This window comes from Marmota flaviventris, chromosome 1 (genome assembly GCF_047511675.1).
Source record: "Marmota flaviventris isolate mMarFla1 chromosome 1, mMarFla1.hap1, whole genome shotgun sequence".
NCBI lineage: Eukaryota > Metazoa > Chordata > Mammalia > Rodentia > Sciuridae > Marmota > Marmota flaviventris.
Genome location: NC_092498.1, coordinates 81,178,730 through 81,201,898, shown reverse-complemented (window position 1 = coordinate 81,201,898; position 23,169 = coordinate 81,178,730). Strand labels below are relative to the sequence as shown.

The 23,169-nt window shown below is 34.3% G+C and overlaps 1 protein-coding gene across 1 annotated transcript in view; it reads right to left on the bottom strand.

The window, feature by feature from the left end:
* Positions 1 to 23,169, bottom strand: part of Sp4 (Sp4 transcription factor) — a 56,139-nt gene that overhangs the window by 14,935 nt on the left and 18,035 nt on the right. The window contains exons 4-5 of the mRNA XM_027932758.2: positions 5,531 to 5,759; positions 1,121 to 1,320 (exon numbers count right to left, since the gene is read on the bottom strand). Of these exons, the coding sequence (XP_027788559.1) occupies positions 1,121 to 1,320; positions 5,531 to 5,759 (429 nt within the window). The remainder of the gene's footprint in view (positions 1 to 1,120; positions 1,321 to 5,530; positions 5,760 to 23,169) is intronic.

Sequence of the window (23,169 nt, the reverse complement as noted above, 5' to 3'; positions counted from 1 at the left end):
TAGGAAAAATACAAATAAAAAAAAAATAGAAACCATTGTAGATAGACAAAAACTTCTGAGCCCTGATGCTGCTAACAAGTGAGCACACAGCAAAGTGGAAACTAATGTCGCCTACTAGTGAGTACAGATTGTAATGGCCACTGTGAAGATCCTTTAGCTATTATTTAGCATAACCACATATACACATTCTCTAGTATCCAGTAATACAATTCTCCACATGTTCACTGAATATTCACAGCAACAAAGTTTGTGAAAGAAAAAAAAAAAACTAACAATAACCTCAACAGACTGGGAAATGAATTAATATAGGTAGTACAGTCATGTGACAGAATACTACATAGCTGTTAAGGCACACATACTTGAAAATATACACATATATGTGCTTGAATAATTTTTAAAACATAGTAAAATTATGACTGAAACATATTTATGGAACATTTTTTAATTTACACAAAACATTATTTTATATAGAGAATCATGAATAATTTGTGTAAAGGTATTAGAGATGCACTAAAAACTTTAACACATTAATAAATTCACTGGAGCTGTTGTCTTCAATATTGACTTTGAAAGAGATTTGTTTTACTAAATATAATTTTTTATTTTTTGTGGTCCTGGGATTTGAACTCAGGGTCTCACATTCCTAGACCCTCAGAAAATAAAATATCAACAACTGTCAGTTCTGAGTGAGAACTGGGTATGTGTTATATTATTCTTGATGAATTTTCTGAATTTGTAAAGACAAAACAAAACTAATGAAGGTCACTTCTAAGATCAAAATCCAATTGTCTGTTTATCTATTTAAACACTGATGAAAAATATTATGGGAATTCAACAAACTAAGAACACAAGATAAGCAAAAGGAACAAATTCCTCCACATCATTTAAATACATTGATAAAGCTTACAAAAAGTAGAAAAAAACACATTTCAGGAATGAAGTAAAAAAATTTTTATCATCAACATCTTTTATATAATTGCTAAAGTGAATTCTTTCTTCTTCATTTGCATATTTCTAATCTGACAGATGGACATTTTAGCAACAGGTTAGCTAAGTATTAAACAAACAAACAAAAAAAACAAGTAAAACATACAAGTCCTACTAAAATAAACCAACTAACCTGTATGGGTTCTTCTATGTCTCTGAAGCTCATCACTCCTTGTGAATCTTTTACCACAAAACATCCAGTTGCATATAAAAGGTCTTTCTCCAGTATGCCAGCGAAGATGTGCTCGGAGGTGAGATGTTTTGCCATAAACTTTTCCACATCCTTCAATATGACAGATATGCTGTTTCTTTTTTCCAGGTTCATTACTGCTCCTGCCAAAAAACAAAACCAAATAATAGTTACATTTTCAAAACTAAGTTTATAACTATGAAAAACTAAAAGGGAATCAAGATAATTAAATGATGCTTTTCTGAATAGGTTTGTTTAATCATAATCTCACAACAGCAGTTAAAGTCAGAAAGATTTCAATTAAAGAAAAAATAACCAAGTGTGCTGGTATATACCTGAAATCCCAAAGAGACTTGGGAGGCTGAGGCAGGAGGATCTCAAGTTTAAGGCCAGCCTTAGCAACTGAGAGCTTTAGCAATTTAGCAAGACCCTGTCTCGAAACATAAAATAATGAAAAGGATGGGGTAGCTCTGTGCTTAAACACCCTGGAATCCAATTCCTAGTACCAAATAAAATAAATAAATCGGGTTTGTGTATTGAACAAAAATTGCTATTAAAAACTTGTAAACTTCCTCAGTGCTTACGTCTACTATGGACCTCAGGTTCCTTCCCTCACAGGCTCTCACCTTGGGGGAATAATCTCTTTAAGCTTTTTAAGACATTTTAAAATTCTCCTCTAAAATATCAAAAGGATGGCTAACTCCTGTTCAAAGTATAAGGTGCAGAATTTTATTTCCAGCAGGACAGTGTGAGGAGGAGTTCCTTGGATCTGCTTGCCAGCAAAACTGGTAAAAATTATAAAACAAAATACCATTTTTGTTTCTGGCAATGGTCCTTCTAGGAACAAATAACAGTAAACACACGTTTATTCAAGAAAATCTAACAGAACTGGTAAGAGCAACCACAAGCCTATGGTTTTTGAACCAAGACTCAATCCTTCCCCTCTTGCTCCCATCTTCATGACACAGGAAACAGATGCAGCCAAGAACAGGGTTCCTTTTCCTCCCACCTCTTAGCTGAAGGGCTATATCCCCAGGAGGAGCAGGATTCAGCATTTCTCATCCTACCCCCAGCTACCCACTGTTGTGACTAAGTTCTAGTCAGTGTGTGGCTGAGAAATCTTGAGACTCCCTTTTTCCATCAGCCCCCAACCCTGGAACATAGGCACTACCTTGGATGTGACAAGATGAAAAATCTATGACCCAAATGGACAGTAAGCTATTTCATTCACAATTCAAAAATTGGAGCTTCTAAGCTGGAAGAGGCAAGATGAGAAGACCTGAGGCTATTGCTACCCCTGCCACCATGCACTCAGCTCCTAAAACAGGGTGTCACTCAGAGAGAAATGTGCCATCTTTCAACCACCAGCTAGAAAGCCATGACTCAAATTTTGCCCAGAAAGAGATAAGCACACCATCAGAGAGTTCCAAATCTCTTCCTAAAGGAAGTGACAATTTACAATGAAGCTGAATAAGTTCAAGTCTAAGGGTGTCTCAAACAAATAAATATTATTACAAAAGAGGATCGGGAGATTTAACAGCTTCATTAGATATATAGGCTCACCTCAAAATTAGTTCAATCATTAATGAAAAAGGGGACATCACTATCAATCTTACAAAAATAAAAAGAATTATAAAGGAATTACTAGACAGACAAATTCTAGAGACAAAATGTAAAACTGACTCAGGAACAGTCGGTCAGAATAAATCCATAATGAGAAAAGAGATTGATTTAGTAATCAAAACTACCCAAAAGTAAAGTCCAAGATAAAGAGCTTTACTGGTCAATTCCAGAAAGCATTTAAAGAATATCAATTCTTCAAAAATGTTTTCGAAAATAAAACTGGAGAGAACATATCTCCAGTCATTCTATGGGGCCAGTATTACTATTCCCAAAACCAGATAAGGACATTACAAGAAAAGAAAACCAAAGACCAGTATCTCTTTTGGGTATAGATGTAAAAATTCTTGACAGTATACTATCAAAGTGAATCCAACAACATATAAAAAGAATTATACACCATGATCAAGTTGGATACGTTCCAGAAATGCAAAATGCTTTAATATCTGACAATCAATTAATATAACATATTGGTAAAATAAAAATATAAGCACATGATCACCACAACAAATGCAGGAAAGCACATGAGACAATCAAATATCCTTTCATAATAAAAATACTCAACAAAATAGGAATAGAAAGATGTTTCCTTAACTTGATAAAGGGACTCAGAGCTAGATCAGAAACAAAACAAGGATGTATACTTTTGCCACTTCTATTCAACATTGTACTCAAAGTTCTAGACAAGGCAATTAACGTGAGGGGAAGGAGAGAGCGGGGAAGAGAGAAACTGAACTCTCTCTCTAGAGTGGAAAATTGTAAAATCTTTATTCACAGATGCCATAAACGTACATATAGAAATCCTAAGGGATCTACTGAAAAAAAAAAAAAAAACTACTAGAACTAATGAAAAAATTTAGCAAAAGTTTTAGGCCAGCAGATCAATATATTAAAAGTTTATGTTTTACAACTAGAATGAATAATCAAGAAAACCATGTCATTTATAATATGCAAAAAGAATAAAATCAGAATAAATTTAACAAACATGCTAAAATTATATTCTAAAAACTATAAAACACTGACAAAAAATCAGCAAGAATCTAAATCACTAGAAAAACCTCTCATTTGCATTGGTCAAAAGATTTAATATTGTTAACTTGGCAATATTCCCCAAATTGATTTGCAGATTCAATGTAATTCTCATCAGAATCTCATCTAGCATCTTCATAAAAACAGACAAGTTGATGCTAAAAGTCACATAAAAGTGAAAGTTTTGCTAAGTACGTGAAATTTTGAAAAATAACAAAAGTTGAAAGACACCACATTTCCTGATTTCAAAAGTTATAACAAAGTCACAGTAATCATGACAGTGTGATACTGGCATAAAGATAAATATAAAGCTCAATAAAACAGAATTAAAAGTCCAGAAATAAACCCATATGTCTATGGTAAATTATTTTTGACAAGGTTACCAAGATTAGTCAATGGGAGAAAGGATAGTCTTGTCAATAAATGAATGGTGTTGGACAAAACCCTTACCTCATACCACATACAAAAATTAACCCTAAGTTGATTAAAGATCTGAAGAGTAAAAACTATAAAACTCTCAAAAGAAAATTAGGATTCTTCATGGTCTTAGATTTGACAATGAATTAAATATCACACCAAAACCAGAAATAACCAAGGGGGGAAAAAAGAAAACAGAAAAAAAATTGAATTCAAAACCATTGGTGCTTGATGCAAAGGATACTATTCTCCAAAGATATACAAATGACCAAGAAATGCATGAAAAGATGTCAACATCAACAATCATCAGAAAAATTCCAGTCAAAACCACAGTGAGATCCCTCTTTAATCCTACAATTGGATATAACAAGTCAGATAATGACAAGTGTGGCAATGATATGAAAAAATTGGAATTCTTACATACCACTGATAGAAATGTAATATGGTGCAGTCACTTTGGAAAACAGCCTGGCAGTTCCTCAAATGGTTAAACTACATGACCCAGCAATTCCATTCCAAGGCACATACACAAGAGAAATGAAAAACCTGTATCCACACAAACACTTCTACTCAAATGTTTACAACACATTATTCATGATTCTCAACAGGGAAAAAATCCCAAATATCTACCAAGTGATGAGAAAAACAAAATACAGTCCACAATATGGAATTATTCATCCATAAAAAAGGAATGAAGTATTAATCGTGTCATCATATGGAAAGACCTTGAGAACATTAATGCTAAATAAAAGAAGCCATCCACAAAAGACCATAAATTCCATGATTCTATTTATATGAAATGTCTAGAACAGACAAATCTATAAAGGCAGAAATTAGTCTCACATTTGCGTAGGCTGAGAGGGCTGGGAGATTGAGAGCTAAAGAACACAGGACTTCTTAAAAAAAATAGGACTTCTTTTGAGGATAAAAAAATATTCTAAAATTGATTATGGTGATATTTGTACAATTCTGTGAATACATAAAAACCACCAAACTATACTCTAAATGGGAAAATGTCACGGTGTGTGAGTTATTTTTATATTAACAAGGGTGTTTAAAATTTTTACAAAATAAAAGAAATCCACTTTTTAAAAAATATGAGGTACAAGGCAGAGGATCACTCAAGTCTCACTCCTAGAATAGTCTAATTCCCTTCATATCATATTTCAGATTCTAGGCAACAAAGTCAGTGAGGTTCTAGGAATCAAAGTAGGTAGCCAACGATTTCATTGGGAGTACTGATTTTATAACTTTGAGAGTTAAAAGAGTTGAAAACAGAGCATTTACCTTCCTTCTCCTTCCCTACAATTAGGACAGGAACAGGCAACTCTTCGAAGCCTCTTGCCAGGTTGCACCTCTTGGTCAGAAGTCTGCTGGCTTTGCTGCAAATGCACTTGAGTGAGTTGATCAGGACTAACAGCACCTATTGTGGCATTAGCAATTCCTCCAACTGCTACCGTTACAGGAGCTATGGTAGCTTGCTGGACTTTCACTCCATCTTGTCCTTGCTGCTGACCTAAAAAGGAACAGGGGGAAAAAAGAGAGTAAATGATATTCTCTATTTCTAAAGAAAGGAAATAATTCCATGTAATTTATTTATTTACTTTTGCAGTACAGGGATTAAAATTAGGGCCTTACATATGCTAGGCAAGCACTCTAACTTTGAGCTATATCCCCAGTCCCCATGTAGGTATTTTAAAACTAATATATTTGTTCTAATAATCTGTGTCATGTACAAAAGAGTTAATGACTCATATATGCCAACTCTCCTAAAATTTAATATTAATTTTGATTTTAGTAGCTCAGAGTATCTCTTTCTCTAGTTCATGGGGCCATACATAAATCAGTTAACCTTCCTTGTGGCTTAATTTCTCCCTCCAACTGTAAAAGGAAGATAATAATACTTGCCACCTACCTATCTCAGTGAAGTACTGTGGGGATTCATGAGATATTTGAAAAACATTCTGAGATCCTCAGATGAAAAATGCTACATAAATACAAAGCATTATTACTATTTCTACAGTAAACAACATGTATTAATCGCGCCGAGAAAATACAGAAGAAAAGAATAACAAAGGATTAACTTTTATGGACATTTCTTATTTCTCAATCATTTAAGCAAAATTAATCCCTTTATTGAAAAGTCATTTTTGTATTATGCACAGTTAACTGGTTTTCTAAATGTAAACCACTAATGACTATTACTTACCATCACTACAGCAATAAAAAAGACAGGATATTGTTATTCATTCATGTTTTATAACATAGGCTTCACCTCTCAAATTAGTATATACACTAACTCAGCTTCTTCACTTAGGAAAAAAACTATGCATAATATGACCAAAAAGTATCTATTTGCATGGTTTAACATTACCCTGAAGTAAAACTGAGTAAATCTTATAATCACCCTTTTTCCAACATAGTTCTACACTCTGACCATCAGAGGTAGCAATATCAAGTAAATGAATAGACTGAAAAACAAAAAAAAATCATCCGTTTATGAAAGAATGCTCCCATCTCAGAGAGTTGATGTAAAGATTAATTACATTAATACTTACAAATCTCTTATGGTACAAAATTTTCATTACATGTTAGCTATTATTACGAGTCTCCACTGAGTGGGTGGCAATATAAGGATAAAACATATTAGCAGAAACAAACATGTGGGTCCTGGCTGTAAAAATAAAGGAATGTTTTTTAAAACTGCACTTACAGTACGTTAAACATATGGAATAACCAAGAAAAGACAATAAAAATTACCAAGTAAGAAAACAGCATGCATTTAACTAAACAAATTTAAACCCCTGACTCTCCCAGCCAAAGTAATCTCAACCTTCTCTGTATCCACAGCACTCTGAACTCTGTGGGAATACCCTTCTCTAAATATAAACACAGCCATCTTGAATATTGATAAGGGTCTGGTTCCAGCAGGATCCCCACCCTCATGCCCTGCCCAACATACAGATACCAAAATCTACAGATGCTTAAGTCCCTTATACAGAATAGCACAATATTTGTACATAATCTATGCATTCTCCACCCACTTTAAATTATTTTTTTTAAAAGATTACTTATAATAAATACCTAATACAATGTAAATGCTATATAAGTAGTTTGCTGCATTGTTTGGGGGAATACAGACAAGGGGCAAAGTCTGTATATACTCAGCACAGATGCAGACACCTGATACTTCTGAAACAGTTTTATGAAATAAATTTTTAAGTAACTCAAAATTTCTTGGTATTGTGGTTACACACTATGGTAGAACAGGCTGAGTATAGCCTTCTTTTTTCTTTCTCCCATGCTAACAGAGGAAAAAAGCACTCCAAGGCTGCTTGCAGCAGTCAGGCAATCTCTCTTATTCCACTGTTTTAGGCTTTTCTTTTTTCTCAAATATGGAAATTTGGCCAAGGCAGCAAGACAATAGACTTTGAGATACTCAACAACATTTAGAATGGGTATTTGAGAGGAAAAACAAAAACAAAAAACTCACTTCTTGCACATTTACCTTTGTCACCAATTGAGTGGTCTTTTACTTCAATAGAGTATTAAATTCTGAGGCTTATAAGTTTAGAAAAAGAAGGGAAAGCAGGTTTAACTAATAAAGGAAAATACATATTCTATGTACACAAGCCTAGTTCTCTGGGTTTTGAGGAAGGGGAACTTGCCTAAGGCAACAAAGTATCATTCTGACTTGATTTCTCATATACCTAGCTCCCCAAGAGATGATAAAGATTGAGTTAGAATTTAAGAATTCCCAGTTTCACTAATCAGATATTCCATCATAGTATTAGTCACAGAATTATTTCCAACAAAGGCCGCTCAGGACAGAGAACATCTGTGTGGTTTTGTGTCATTTTTACTTTAGCTATCAAAGTTCCTGGCACACTGGAAATATTCAGTGACTGTTTCTTAAATAAAGTGAATGGGAATTTAAAATTCAAACAAACGCAGAAGCTTTCTTCTGAAACAAGGCCAGTAATACATCAGAATGCTCCTAGATGCTAGCTAGTCTGCCATATACACGTAACGTTGGTGGCAAGATGATAAGAAGAGCAAGTGGACGTTTACCTTAATTCCCTCCAGCTTTATTAACACAGAATTCAGGCAACTTAAGAGCTGAGCTGGGGTTTAAGTCACAACCTGCTACCAAAGTCACTGTATTTCTTCTCCCTCAGGTATTGAATTTATCCTATAACATACTTTCAACAAATTCAGCAAGATCTCTCTTAAAAAAGAGTATTAAAAATATACCTCACAGGCAAGGCAGCTAACAGTATTGCTTGCCAATAATAAAGTTTGAGATGTCAAATACCAAAATTTTGAAAAATCTCACATCCATTAAAAATTAATTAATTAATTAATTAAGAGTTTTAAGAATACTGCATGCTCACCATTGAAAACTAAGAGGGAAGAAATAAAATCATGCATATAGCCATTACCCATAGATTGCCACTTATTACCATTTTGATGTATTTGTTTCTAATCTTTTGTTCAGCACATTTTGATACTGATGCAATTCTACTACAAAATGATTCTGTATTATTCTTAATAAGTACTTCCAAGCTATTACATTTAAGATAATAAGTGTACATTATTTTATCATATACATACAACATAACTTATAAAACTACTGCTCTACAATCAGACATTTAGATTATTTCCACTTATGATAAGTAACATAAATAATGAGTTACTTGAACAAAAATACTTTTACTCACTATTTTCAACGGATAGTCCAGAAGTGAGATTACTAGGTCAAAAGGTATGAAACATTTATAAGATTTCATACAGACTATGGAATTTCAGGAGTGTATGAAAAGAGCTGCATTCCTTTACATTTCCACTAGAAGTATGAGAACACTACTGCATCTCATGCAAAAGAGAAATTCAGTAAGAATTTTAAATTATTTGACAGACAAAAAAAAAAAAAAAATAGAGCTGGAGATGTAGCTCAAACGTAGAGCATTTGCCTAGCATGTGAGAGACTCTGGACTAAACCCCTAATGCTACAAATACATACATACATACAGAGTTAAATGTAAAAACAAAATAACAAATATTATAAGAAAATACAGAAGAACCAGTCTTTTCAACAAGACTCCAATACAAAAGATGAAGGAAAATACTGATAAATTTGGCCTTATCAGAATTTAAATTTCTGAAGTATACAACTCCAACTCCATCTGATCAACTCTTAGACCAAAGTCTTTGAAATCACCATGACTCTTGATTCTTGCTTTGTTTTATATTTGATTACCAAACCTGCTGACTCATCCTTCAAAAATTATCCAACATTCAAGGACTTCTCCATCATTCCCACAGCTTGCATTTTTTTTTTTTTTTTAGAGAGAGAGAGAGAGAGAGACAGAATTTTTTAATATTTATTTTTTAGTTTTCGGCGGACACAACATCTTTGTTTGTATGTGGTGCTGAGGATCGAACCCGGGGCCGCATGCATGCCAGGCGAGCGCGCTACCGCTTGAGCCACATCCCAGACACTTTGTCAAAGACACTTGCTTGATCACAATACAACACAACAGCTTCCAAAGTGGTCTTTCTGCTACCACTGCCCTATCTATTAATAAGTTCCAGGGTGCCAGAAGGATCACTCTAAAATGTAAAGTCAAATCAAGTCATTACTCTGCTTAATGACTGCCTATAAAGTCCTACATAAACTGGTCACATTTACCTCCCTAAAAGCATCTCCAGGTGTATTCTACCTCAGCCATGCTGATTCCTTTTTCTGTTCCTTGAATATAATAAGCATAGTTCCAAAGTGATGTTTCTGCTCTCTATCTCTGCCTAGAATAGTCTTTCCCCAAACTATGTATATAAAAATTCCTTACTTCCTTCAAATCTTTGGTTTAATGTCACCTCCTCAATGTTGTCTGCCTTACACCAACTGTTCTATTTAAAACTCAATCCTCTCCAGCAATCCCATTTCCCTTACATTCTGTTTAACTTTTCTTTTTCCACATACCAAAGGATATTTATTGCAACTGTTTCTAACAGTGAAAATTCAGAAACAAATAACTAAGAATTGGGGGGGAAGATAAATGCTGTGAAAGAGTTGAAAGATGGAATGTAATGTAGCAGTCAAAAAGAACAATAGAAATACTTAAGTACTGTCTGTTTTAAAGCATATGGTTATATGAAAACAGAGTTCCTAGTAAATGTTTATATTATAGTACTATAAGGCTCCTACAATGACATTCACATGTAGTAAAAGAGAAAAAAGTGGGAAAAAATCTGAAAGGATATATAATATATAATATTTAAATATTATATTTTATATGTAATATAAATATATAATATTTGAAAGTATTTTCTTTAAAAGGGGGTTGAGGGGCTGGGGATGTGGCTCAAGCAGTAGCACACTCGCCTGGCATGCGTGCGGCCCGGGTTCGATCCTCATCACCACATACAAACAAAGATGTTGTGTCCGCCGAAAAACTAAAAAATAAATAGAGTTGAACATGTTTTTCAAATGTTTACTGGTCATTTGAATATTTCTTGAACTGTGTGTTTATATCCTTTGCCATTTATGTATAAGGAGTCAGGTCTTTTATGTAGCTCTACTTATTAAGGACCCCTAGTTTAATGTGTTGAAAATATTGTTTATGGTGTACACACTTTAACCAAACTTTGGACACTTTAAACAAAAAGGAACATAGAGGAAAATAGAAATAAAAAATATAAAGATACAACTTGTGAATTTCCTTCACCTATTATTAACATGATTCATGCTCTTTACACAAACCCACTGAGGTAAATCAGTCAGTCATTAACACCTTCATTTTACAGATAAGAAAACAGACCCAAGATACTCCAACTGGACCTATTCTTCTTCTTTTTTAAATTTTTTGTACCAAAGATTGAACCCAGGGATGCTTAGCCACTGAGCAACATCCCTAGCCCTTTTTCATATTTTATTTAGAGAGACAGGACCTCACTGAGTCACCTAGGGCTTGGCTAAGTTGCTGAGGCTGGCTTTGAATTCATGATCCTCCTGTCTCAGCCTTCCCAGCCACTGGGATTACAAGAGTATGCCACTGTAGCCAGCTGGGCCTATTTCTTCCTATGGAAAACATAATGATTTCCAAGCTTTTTGTTTGTTTGTTATAGTGAATATCAGGTTACATTACTGGGTAGGTAATATAACCCAGAAAATGGAAAAACTAAGCAACCTCAACTGTCTACTACCTACTTATAAATAAATTAACCCAACTATCATTTCAATGAAAACCACCTATTTAATAATTATCAAACAGTATCAGAACTCAACTAATGTTTATGGTTTTCATTCATATCATTACTATCACAAACTAAAATTGAACATAGGAAAATTAAAATATGGTACCTTGTATGTTACCTTTAACAACTACATGACTCTGAGATTAAATCTTTTGAAAAGAAGACAATATAAATTTAGGAATAGGCTTTGACAGATTTGATAGACCCAACTAAAAAGATTCCACAGTAGAAAGTGAAAACAATAATATCCTAGAGGTTTGGAAATTATACAAAACACTTCTTTGTTTTATGCAAGGCTACAACTATGTGTTTCCCTACAGGATCACAGGTTCAAGGCTAGCCCAGGTGACAGATTAGTGAGATCCTGTCTCAAAATAAAAAAAGATGGATGTAGCTCAGTAGTGGAACACTTGCCTCTAACAAGCACAAGGCCCTGGATTCAATCCTCAGTACCAATAAATAAATAAACAGAAAGAAAGCAAGAAAAGAAAAAAAAATCAAGCAAACACAAAAGTAGAGGCAAGAGGATCCCAAGTTTGAGGGCAGCATGAGCAACTTGATGAGGCTCTGCCTCAAAAATAAATTTTGAAAGGACTGGGGATATAGTTTAGTGGTAGAACACTTGCCTAGTATGTGCTAGGCCCTGGATTCAATCCCCAGTACTAGAAGGGGAAATAAAACCCCCCCCAAAAAAACCAAAAAACAAGCAAAGAGAATGCTGTTTGCAAAAAAACAGATAAAAGTGGTATCTCAAACTTTTTTATCTATCACTAGAAATTCCTTGACACCAGAATACATATGTGTTTTATGTGTACATATAATTATAATTACAATTTAATTTATAAAAATAATTATAAAATACATAATTTGTAAGTACAAAATATACATAAGTGGATGCTTAATTTGACTGGAAACAAATTTTTAATATTTCCTTCCTTCCTTTCTTTTTAATGAACTTTAGGGCTGGGCTAGTCAGGCCTCACTAGCCACAATGAAATTGTATGTAATTCAATTTTTTTTTAAATATTTTTTTTTTTAGTTATAGATGGACACAATATCTGTATTTTATTTATTTATTTTTATGTGGTGTTGAGGATTGAACCCAGGGCCTCACGCACTCTTGGCAAGCACTCTACCACTGAGCTCCAGCTCCAGCCCCAGCCCCTGTAATTAAATTTTTTGTTTTCAATGAAATTGTATGCAATTCTGTTTTGCTGTACTAGAAATTGAAGCCAGGCCTTTTGTATGCTAGGCAAGAATTCTTACACTATACTTCCAACCTTTCTTCCTGATTTTTATTTTGAAAAGCAAACAGACTAAAGTATTAAAATTTGTGTTAAGGGAGTTAAAAGCTCACAGTTAATTTTGCTCAGAAGTTAATATATTGGTGTGGTTTGAAATGATTATATTCATCAGCAGAACTAGAGATCTCCCTGATCTATCTACGTGGAAAAAAAGTACTGAATAGTAAGAATTTATCAACATTCATTGAGAACTACCATCTTGAAAAACAACTGTAACTGGAAGACAATATTCCAAATATCAGAAAGATAACCACAATAGAAGTGGACGAAATTTCAGTTCCGAGGAAAATCCTAATGACAACCTTACCCTTTCTCATACTTCACACATAACCTGCTGGGATAGGTTATTAGTCCAAAAGATTACCTACTTCCCTATCCTCTGAGTCAACCCTCACCAATTAATTTTGATTATTATTTGGTTTCTAGATTCTCTGGCACAACAAATACAAGATTAAGAGCATTTCAGTAACTGAAAAGATCTGTATCAGATCTTAAAAGAAAAATACACACTCAAGTCCTTCCCTATCCGAAGATTCATCTTCCTATACTCTCAATTTCTGTGAAACCAGATTGTCCTCCTTTCTCCACTGTACACACTAAGCAATCCAAGACGCAAATTCGCCCATGATATTATACTTAAGGTCCCTTGAAGGCTGCCTGTAACTTTCAGGATGCAGTTTAAATTCCTTATCAAGAAAAGAATATTTCTGACCTGGTCCTTACCACCTTGACTTGAGTACATGAACTCGTGGTCACAGCACCTGAAGTTATCCATAAATCCCAGATTATACCATGCCATTACATGAGCCTGACCTTCAGCATTAGATGTTTCTTTGCCAGTATGGCTGATGTCATTCTACCTGAACTATCCTGCATTACCTCCTTCAGGGACCCTTCCTCACAAAGTCCCTCATTTTATTATAAAGCCACATTTAAATGTTCTCATAGAAGATAGTCCTTCCATTTAAAAAAATACCACACTATATCATAACTAATCTGATTTCCAACCCGTTAACATCCCTGATCCAATTATATACTTACACACTCTGTCATGCCTTCTTTTGTGTTATATCATCTATACCTAACACAGTACTTGGCACACAACAGGCCCTCAACAAATAGGTACTATATGAAAAAACAAAATCATGGCCTTACAAAGCCTTTCTCTATCAGCCTCCAAGATACTGTTGTTCTTCCTCTGTTTTCAAACTTTTCTGAAGTATATTATACACTTAATATTGTCACTATGCCCTCATATTTAAACCCTCACCCCAATTTTTTATTTAGAAATCCCTTAGTTTTATAAAGTTGCACTCCCCTACAGACTTTCTGGGGCAATAAAAATGTTCTACATTAGTGCTTTCCAATATGGTCTCCTCTAGACACATATGGCTAATAGCACATGAAATGTGGTTAATGCAACTGAAGATGTAAATTTTTAATTACTTTTACCTTAAAAAACCACATGTTGGCTATCATATTGAACAATATAGGTCTTAGATCTCATCAAATAATTCAAATACAAAACCCATTAAACTTTCTCACTCTTCAAGTCATCTTAATAACATTCGACACTGAGATTCCTCTTCGTTGTTGACAGATCATCCTGTGTTCTCTCTCTCGCTCTCTCTCACTCACTCATTCTTTCTCAGCTCTTATTCTTAGCTCAACTGTCTCCTTTTGGTCCCCAAAGGTCAGTGTCAGAACTTCAAACAAAAGCTGTTGTCTCATCAATTCCATTTATTACCACAATTTCAATCACCAGCTCTCTGCAGAATTCCAAATCTAGAATGCCAATTCTGATCCCTTCTCACATCTAGTCTCCAAATACAAACTAAACATTTCCAATAAAACGATTTACTATTAGCTAAATAGTAAATCTAACATAACAAATATGAAAGTTCAAGTTCACCCCATTCTTTTTCTCAATGTTATTTCTTTCAGTGGTACAATTATACCCATGGTCATCCATACTTACACTTACTAAAATTCCTTTAGTTTTCCTCTCTATAATCATGAATCAAATACTGTAATTTTTCTTAAGGACTCCTGAAAAATCACACCTTGAAATCAAGTTCAGATTTTTATCATTGATATCTGGACTAAATCTGTGGTATAAAAATTGATTTCCCTATTTCTCTTAGTGTTTTAGTTTTATTATCCAGCACTACAAGTGAAACTCCCCTCAAAAAGTATACACCTTCACACATCTCTTCAATGACTTGTCACCTGTCCTTGGTCTGACACCACCATTCTAAAACCAGACTTCTATCAATCTGGACAACTTCATCTTCTAGCATTTCCCACAAAAGCTCCACAACAGTTTAGATGGTCTACCCATTCTATCTTAAATATGTGAACCATATTCCAGATTCCTTTCTTTGTACCTGCTGTCTCCTCAGTCTATATGCTTTGCTTCTTTATTCATGTTTGTGAAGGCTCTTCTTTTCTTTAGGAATCAGTTCAAGTCTCCTGGGTTTCATGAAGTCTTGGATTTCTGCTATGGCTCTCAGTGACTTCACTCCACTCTTAATTTCAGTATCACTACCTTTTTTCATTCATTTCACTTTTAATACATGTCATCATCTATTATTCCTATGTTCTACCTTTTATATGAATGAATACTGTGTCCCCTCAACAAGAACCTAAGCTTTTAGAAGGCAAAGATTTCCACCTTTATGTTCTAGCACTTACCCTTAACTGTGTTTATACTTTGTAAGTCGGAATGTTCATAAATAATCACAAAGAGATATGCTGTTCAAGTGGGAACACACAGAGAAAAAGAGAAAGCAATCTAGATACTAAACATTAAATGGGTAAAATGAAAAAAAAAAAAAACACAAGGAAAAGCAATCTGACATGAGAAGAGAATATGGGCAAAAGCAACCACCGAATCAGACCTTAGTATATTAGCCATCTAAAAATAGCATAATCTTATCACAGTGATCATCAATGACTCTTGGGATCTTTCTCTTGCATAGAAAGTTCACCCAAATGAGCACTACTTAAAATAAATGAGTAAAACATAGGGTTTATGATTTCCTAATCATCTTTTCTCCCCTACAATGATATTTATTTTAATGAAACCTGATATATCAAGGCAATCTGGCAGCCAGGGTAGGTGGGTAAAAGAATTTCCAAAATTACAATGATAGCCTTAATTTCAAAGAAGTTTATAGCTGATCTGTCCAGCCCTGGAAATACAGAACTGGCACTCAGAGGTAAGAGGGTAGAGTATGCCCTGTCAGTTCTTAGGGTCACAGCTTAAAATAGTTGCTCAGTAGGGCCAAGGGAGGCTAGTCCAAGACTGTTACACTGCCATAGAGCAGTCTAACCTAACCCCACAGATGGCTATTTTAAGCTGCATCTCCAAACAGCATATTGAGCAAGGAGGAAATACTAGCTTTCTACTTTCAAGTGTAGATGAACTAGCCACAATTTTCCTATAAAAATTTAATGGGGATCATTCTAACCATGGAAGAGGAGGGGAGATCAGAACATAAGCAAAGAAAAGGTTTTATCATTTACCTGATTAATTGACACTATGACTGAAAAAACAAAATCTCATTTATATATATGAGCTTTGATAGGACAACCATTTCTGCACTTTATAGACTAATTTGAATACTTTATAGGAGAATTCAGACAAGGAAAGGAATGAACTTCACTATAAAAGTATAATCAAAACTTCTAAGAGTTAAAAACTCTTTAAATCAAGAGTATTTTATTCTTCTAGTGTCTTCAACACAATAATTATCTCCAAAAGACCATGTATTTGTATATTGCTGTTTTTTAAAATTAGATTCATGTAATTTACTGCTCATACTAAGATAGTTCAAGAATCTTTCCACATATGTGCACTTAACCATTATGTATGGCAACAGATGAGAAATGAATGATATAAATAAAAGAACAACTAATGAAAAGAACCAACGATTGATTACAATCATATCCCTTTCCCCTTAATCACACTGGAGGCTTAATTACTATTTTAGATTTGTATTTTGTTATCCCTTGGGAAAAAAAGTCATGTGCTTTTATCAACTTGGGCAGAAAATTATCTATTTGTGATCAAAGAATACTTCTGGCCTGTTTACCTTTGATGATTCTGAAAAAAGGAAAAGAACATGAAACTGTTCTTATTTCTAGATGTAGTAAATACAGGTTGACAATCCCTTATCCGAAATGCTTGAGACCACAGCTATTTTGGATTTCAATTCTCTTTTTCAGGTTTGGGAATATTTTTATAAACATAATGAGATATCTTGGGATGTGACCTAAGTCCAACATGAAATTCATTTATATTTCATACACATATTATACACATAGCCTGAAAATAATTTTGTATATTTTCAGTGTGCTGGCATTTTGATAGCAACCTATCACACAAAGTCAGTTGTTGAATTTTCCACTCTCGCCATCAAGTCAGTGCTCAAAACATTTCCAATTTATCTGGGTTCAATCTGATGACTGCCATTAAAAAGAAAAGAGAACAGCTTCTGATTTCAGAGCATTATGGATTTCAGGTGAGGTATGTTCAACCTGCACTTAAATTCAGAGAATGGCTTAACTTTTTTTTTTAATACTCAAAATTGCTTTTATTTAAAAAAAAATACTTAAGAATCAACTTAACAAAAGAGGTGAAAGACCTCTACAATGAAAACTACAGAATGCTAAAGAAAGAAATTAAAGAAGACCTTAGAAGATGGAAAAATCTCCCTTGTTCTTGGATAGGCAGAATATTATCAAAATGACCATACTACCAAAAGCATTATACAGATTTAATGCAATTCTAATCAAAATCCAATGACATTCCTCATAGAAGCAGAAAAAGCAATCATGAAATTCATCTGGAAAAATAAGAGACCCAGAAAAACCAAAGCAATCCTTAGCAAGAAGAGTGAAGCAGGTGGCATCACTATACCAGACCTTAAACTATACTACAGAGCAACAGTAACAAAAACAGCATGGTTCTGGCACCAAAACAGACTTGTAGACCAATGGTACATAATAGAGGACACAGAGACAAACCCACATAAATACAGTTATCTCATATTAGACAAAGGTGCCAAAAACATACATTGGGAAAAAAACAGCCTCTTCAACAAATGGTGCTGGAAAAACTGGAAATCTACATGCAGCAAAATGAAATTACGCCCCTAACTCTCAACATGCACAAAACTCAACTCAAAGTGGATCAAGGATCTAGGAATTAGACCAGAGATCCTACGCCTAATAGAAGAAAAAGTAGGCTCAAATCTTCATCATGTTGGATTAGGCTCTGATTTCCTTAACAAGACTCCTATAGAGCGCAAGAAATAAAATCAGGAATCAATAAAAGGGATGGATTCAAACTATAAAGCTTCTTCTCAGCAAAAGAAACAATCAGGGAGGTGAAGAGAGAGTCTACAGAACAGGAGCAAATTTTTACCACATGCATACCAGATAGAGCACTAATCTCCAGGATATATAAAGAACTCAAAAATATTAACACCAAAAAAAAAACCAAAAAAAAAAAAAAAAAACCAAATAACCCAATCAATAAAAGGGCCAGGGAACTGAATAGACACTTCTCAGAAGAAGATACACAATTGATCAATAGATACATGAAAAAATGTTCAACATCTCTAGCAATTAGAGAAATGCAAATCAAAACTACTCTTGAGATTTTTACCTCACTCCAGTCAGAATGACAGTTATTAAGAATACAAGCAACAAAAAGTGTTGGCAAGGTTGTGGGAAAAAAGGCACACTCTTACATTGCTGATGGGACTGCAAATTAGTGCAACCAATCTAGAAAGCAGTATGGAGATTCCTTAGAAAACTTGGAATGGAATCACCATTTGACCCAGCTATCCCACTCCTTGGTTTATACCCAAAGAATTTAAAAACAGTGTGCTACAGTGAAGCAGTCACATCAATGTTTATAACAACACAATTCACAATAGCTGAATTGTGGAACCAACCTAGATGCCCTTCAATAGATGAATGGATAAAGAAACTATATATACACAATGAAATATTACTCAGCATTAAAAGAGAATAAAATCATGGCATTTGCAGGTGAATGGGTGGAGCTAAAGCTGAAGAATATCATGCTAAGTGAAGTAAGCCAATACCAAAAAACCAAAGGCCAAATGTTTTCTCTGAGAAATGGATGTTGATCCATAATGTGGGTGGGGGTGGGGGAGCATGGGAAGAATGGAGGAACTTTGGATAGGGCAAGGGGGAGGGAAAAAAAGAGAGGGGGCCTGAGGGTAGCAAAGATGGTGGAATGAGATGGACATCATTACCCTAGGTACATTTTTGAAGACAACGAATAGTGTGACTCTACTTTGTGTACAACCAGAGTAACGAAAAATTGTGCTCCATATGTATACTATGAATTGAAATGCATTCTGCTGTCAAGTATAACAATTAAATAAAAAAATAATTTTTTAAAAAATTTGCTTTTATTTATATATTTTAAAAAAATTTTTTTTTAACAGTTTGGAGGACTAGACTAGGCCCCAGGGTACTCTACCACTGAACTACATCCCTAGCTATCCTTTTTTAAATTTAATTTTTTTTTTTTTTTTTAATTTTAGGACAGGATCTAGCTAAGTTACCCAAGCTGACCTCAAACTTGGGATCCTCCTTCCTCAGCCTCCAGAGTATCTGAGATTATAGGCCTACACCACTACACTGTACTTAGTAATACTTCATCATAAGAAACCTGAAAAGTTACTAAGTGCTTCTAAATTTGTGATGCTACTAAATTTGTGTCATATAAAAATTTTAGTTTTAATTAGTAATCAAAGCATTGTGTATGATTTTAAATTCTAAAAAATAAAATCTGGCCAGAGTTATAGCATCTAGAGAGAAAACAGATATCCACTGAACATCCAATGTTTCAGTATGAAAAGGAACTATTAACAATAAAACACAAGCAAAAACGTGTTTAACTTTCATTAGCAGTTACAAAACACAAAGTAAATGTAAAGCAGATATATATCACTGAAAAAAACCAGATTTTGTCATAATACAGAATATTCATATTTTCATGTTACCAGAGAAATAATAAAATGGTCTTTTATTTAATTTACAAAAAAAGCAAACACTCCAAAAGAGACACTCAAAATTCCTTTTGTTGGTGGGGGGTGTTGGGAGGCAACTGGGGATTTAACCGAAGGGTACTTTACCACTGAGCTATATCCCCAACCCTTCTTATTTTTTGAGACAGGGTTTTACTAAATTGCTTAGGGTCTTGCTAAGTTGTTGAAGCTGGCCTTGAACTTGCAACCCTTCTGATTCAGCCTCCCTAATTGATGGGATTGCAGGTGGGCACTACTGCATGCAGCTAACTCCAAAATTTCTATATGCTTTCTACAGCCCATGTAACTACTTGTCCCTGAAATAACTTAGTTCAGGAAAATGCCCATATGCCTATAGAAACTCAATTTTATTCAAAAATTTTCAGTAAAGCTGAATCTACTCAAATATTTATTAAGCACCAACAATAAACAAGGAATCTATGGAGGAAGTCTGGAGGAAGCCAAGATGATCAGTGCACTAAAGTATTAGTGGTGGTATAATGGACCATTACTTAATTAGATCTCATTTATAGTTGTGTATTTTCCATTACAAAAGCTGGAAGTTATGGCAATAAGCACATCTCTGGGATTCCTAGAAACCAGGTGTAAAAGCTGACCCCCCTCCAAAAAAAAAAAAAAAAAAAAGGCTATATGAAAAATCTGACAGGGAATCAAAGATTTTTTAGAACTCTTGAGTTCCTGAATAAACCAGATAATTCTACATCATTCAACCAAGATTTAGGATTGGACTATAAAATGAAATTGCTAAATATTTTATTCAATATGATTTAAAAAATCATATTGGGTTCCCTGGGGAGCAGGTGACTTGCAATCCTAGAACAAACTAACATGCACTATAAAAAAATTTTTTCATGGGCAGAGATTCAATAATAGTTATACCCTTGTTTAAGCATTACATCAAGAATACATTAATTTAAACTAATTTATCCTTCCAAAATAATTACATTTCGTTTAGTTTTCTGAGGGTAACGAAGACCTATCTGAATGGTTTAGATACAAAGTATCCCCCAAAAGCTCATGTGTGAGACAATGCATGAGAGTTTATAAGTGAAATGATTGGGTTATGAGAGCCTTAATCTAATCAGTGCATTAATCCCATGATAGGGATTAACTGAGTGGTGGTTGTAGGCAGATAGTGTTTCGGGAAGAAGTGGGTCCCTGAAGTTGTGTCTTTGGGGTATATATTTTATCCCTGATGAGTGTAGTCTTTCTGCTTCTTGATAGCATGTCCTGAGATGCTTTCTTCCACTGCACTCTTCTGCCAAGATGTCCTGCTTCATCTCAAGCCCAAAGTATGAAGCCAGCCGTCTATGGACTAAGACCTCTGAAATTATGAGCCCCAAATAAACAAAAGCAAAACCCAAAAACCCTTAAAAATTCCCATTTCCTAAATCACTTTTTCACAATAATTCATTGATCTCTTTAGTCAATAATTTCTCCATATTACCTGTTCACAATATGACTATTAATCATTAATTACATTTGCTATAAAATGTTTATGATAAAACATTTAGAGCAGCTTAAAGGCTGCCTGGTTTGTGAATCTAATACTGAAAGCAAAATAAAAGAAAAATCACACACGAAAAAGCAAGATTCAGGCATAAACTATATGGGGTTTACTCTAAAAACTTGCATGTAAAATAATTTAAATGACCATATTAGATTTTAAATTTTAGTTTTGCTAGTGGAGAAGCTACACCAATTGTAACAATTACTTAGCAACCAAATCACTGTCACCTGGGATAGGAGAAAACAACATTTACTTTAAGAACTTATTCCCTTGAGAAGAGGAGATGCAAGAAAAACTTGCCTCTAATAATATTCTTCCTAATAAAAACCTTATAGAACTTGAGTATCTACTTATGCCTCAAGGAGTTAGATCTGAGTTCTTCTGGCATTGCCAACAACTAAAGGTTTGATCTGGATAAACTATATCTCCAATGTGGGTCTCACTTTTAAAATTTATTTTTTTAAAAAAAGGGTAACATGTAAGTTACCCTTACAGATCAATCAAAAATGATCTGTAAGGGTAACTTAGAGATCAGAATTCCTGTCATCTTCCAGTAAGGTTAAAAAATATTTTTATATACAGACACATACATATTTACCTTTACATACAAACATATATATCTCAATACCATTCTGAATCTTGATGCAAATTATTTCCAAGAAAACTTTAACACTATTTCTTAAAGATAAGATTCTTTGGCACAAGGACTGTTTAAAAAAATAATTTAGTAGCCCAGTATTTAAAAATAATCTATTAGCCAGGTGCAGTGGCTCATGCCTGTAATCACAGTGACTCAGGAGGCCAAGGCAGGAGGAACACAAGTTTGAGGCCAGCCTGGGCAACCTAGTGACACTGTATCTCAAAAAAAAACCAAAAAGGTGGGGTGAGCTGGGGATATAAGCTTAGCAGCAGGAAATGACCTCTGGATTCAATCCCCAGTACTGCAAAAATTAAATACACAAAATAATGTATTAATAAAAAATTGACTGCTATTGAAGAGACAGTTTTGTTGTTGACAGTTCCCAAGAGGAACAGACCATGCCACGGATTGGAGGGGTGGGGAATACCAGAGTCAGAGCCACACTTTCTGCTTTCTGCAAAAAAGAATAAGCTCAGGACAACTACTTCAAATGATTTTTAGAGGGTTTTGGGGCATACTTCCTAATTGTCTGGTACCTGGTTCTAGGTGATTAGGACATAATTATGAGGTGATTGAAATATGGGCTCTGGATTGACTGGTTTGTATTTGAAAATCACAATGGCAGACTATTTGTTTATCTAAGAACTGGGTAAATCCCCCAGAGTCAAAGTATGAGAATACATTAAAAAAATTATTTTTACTGAATATTTATTAAACACTATGTACCAGCATTGTACTATGTCACAGATACAAAAATGGCCATGCACTAGGAAATAAGAGTACAAAATGCTAAGTAAGCATACACATTTAGTAATGTATAAGACTAAAGGTAAACTTAACTATTTAGTGCTTTGGCCTTTACAGAATATTTTCACACATATCATTCAGTTTAATCCTCAGAAAAACCTTGTCTGGCAGGCAGCTTGTTTTCATTTTATAATGTTTACAATGAGGCTCAAGAAAGTTAAATGAAATCCAAAATGACAGACAACAACTGACAGAACAGGGTACTGAACCTCGGTCTTAGTTTCTGACCACTGCTACTTTCACCAACACCATAAAGTCAGCTCTACTTTCAGTCAAGTCTACAAGATTATTATGAGGAAAAACAGCTTTCCCAA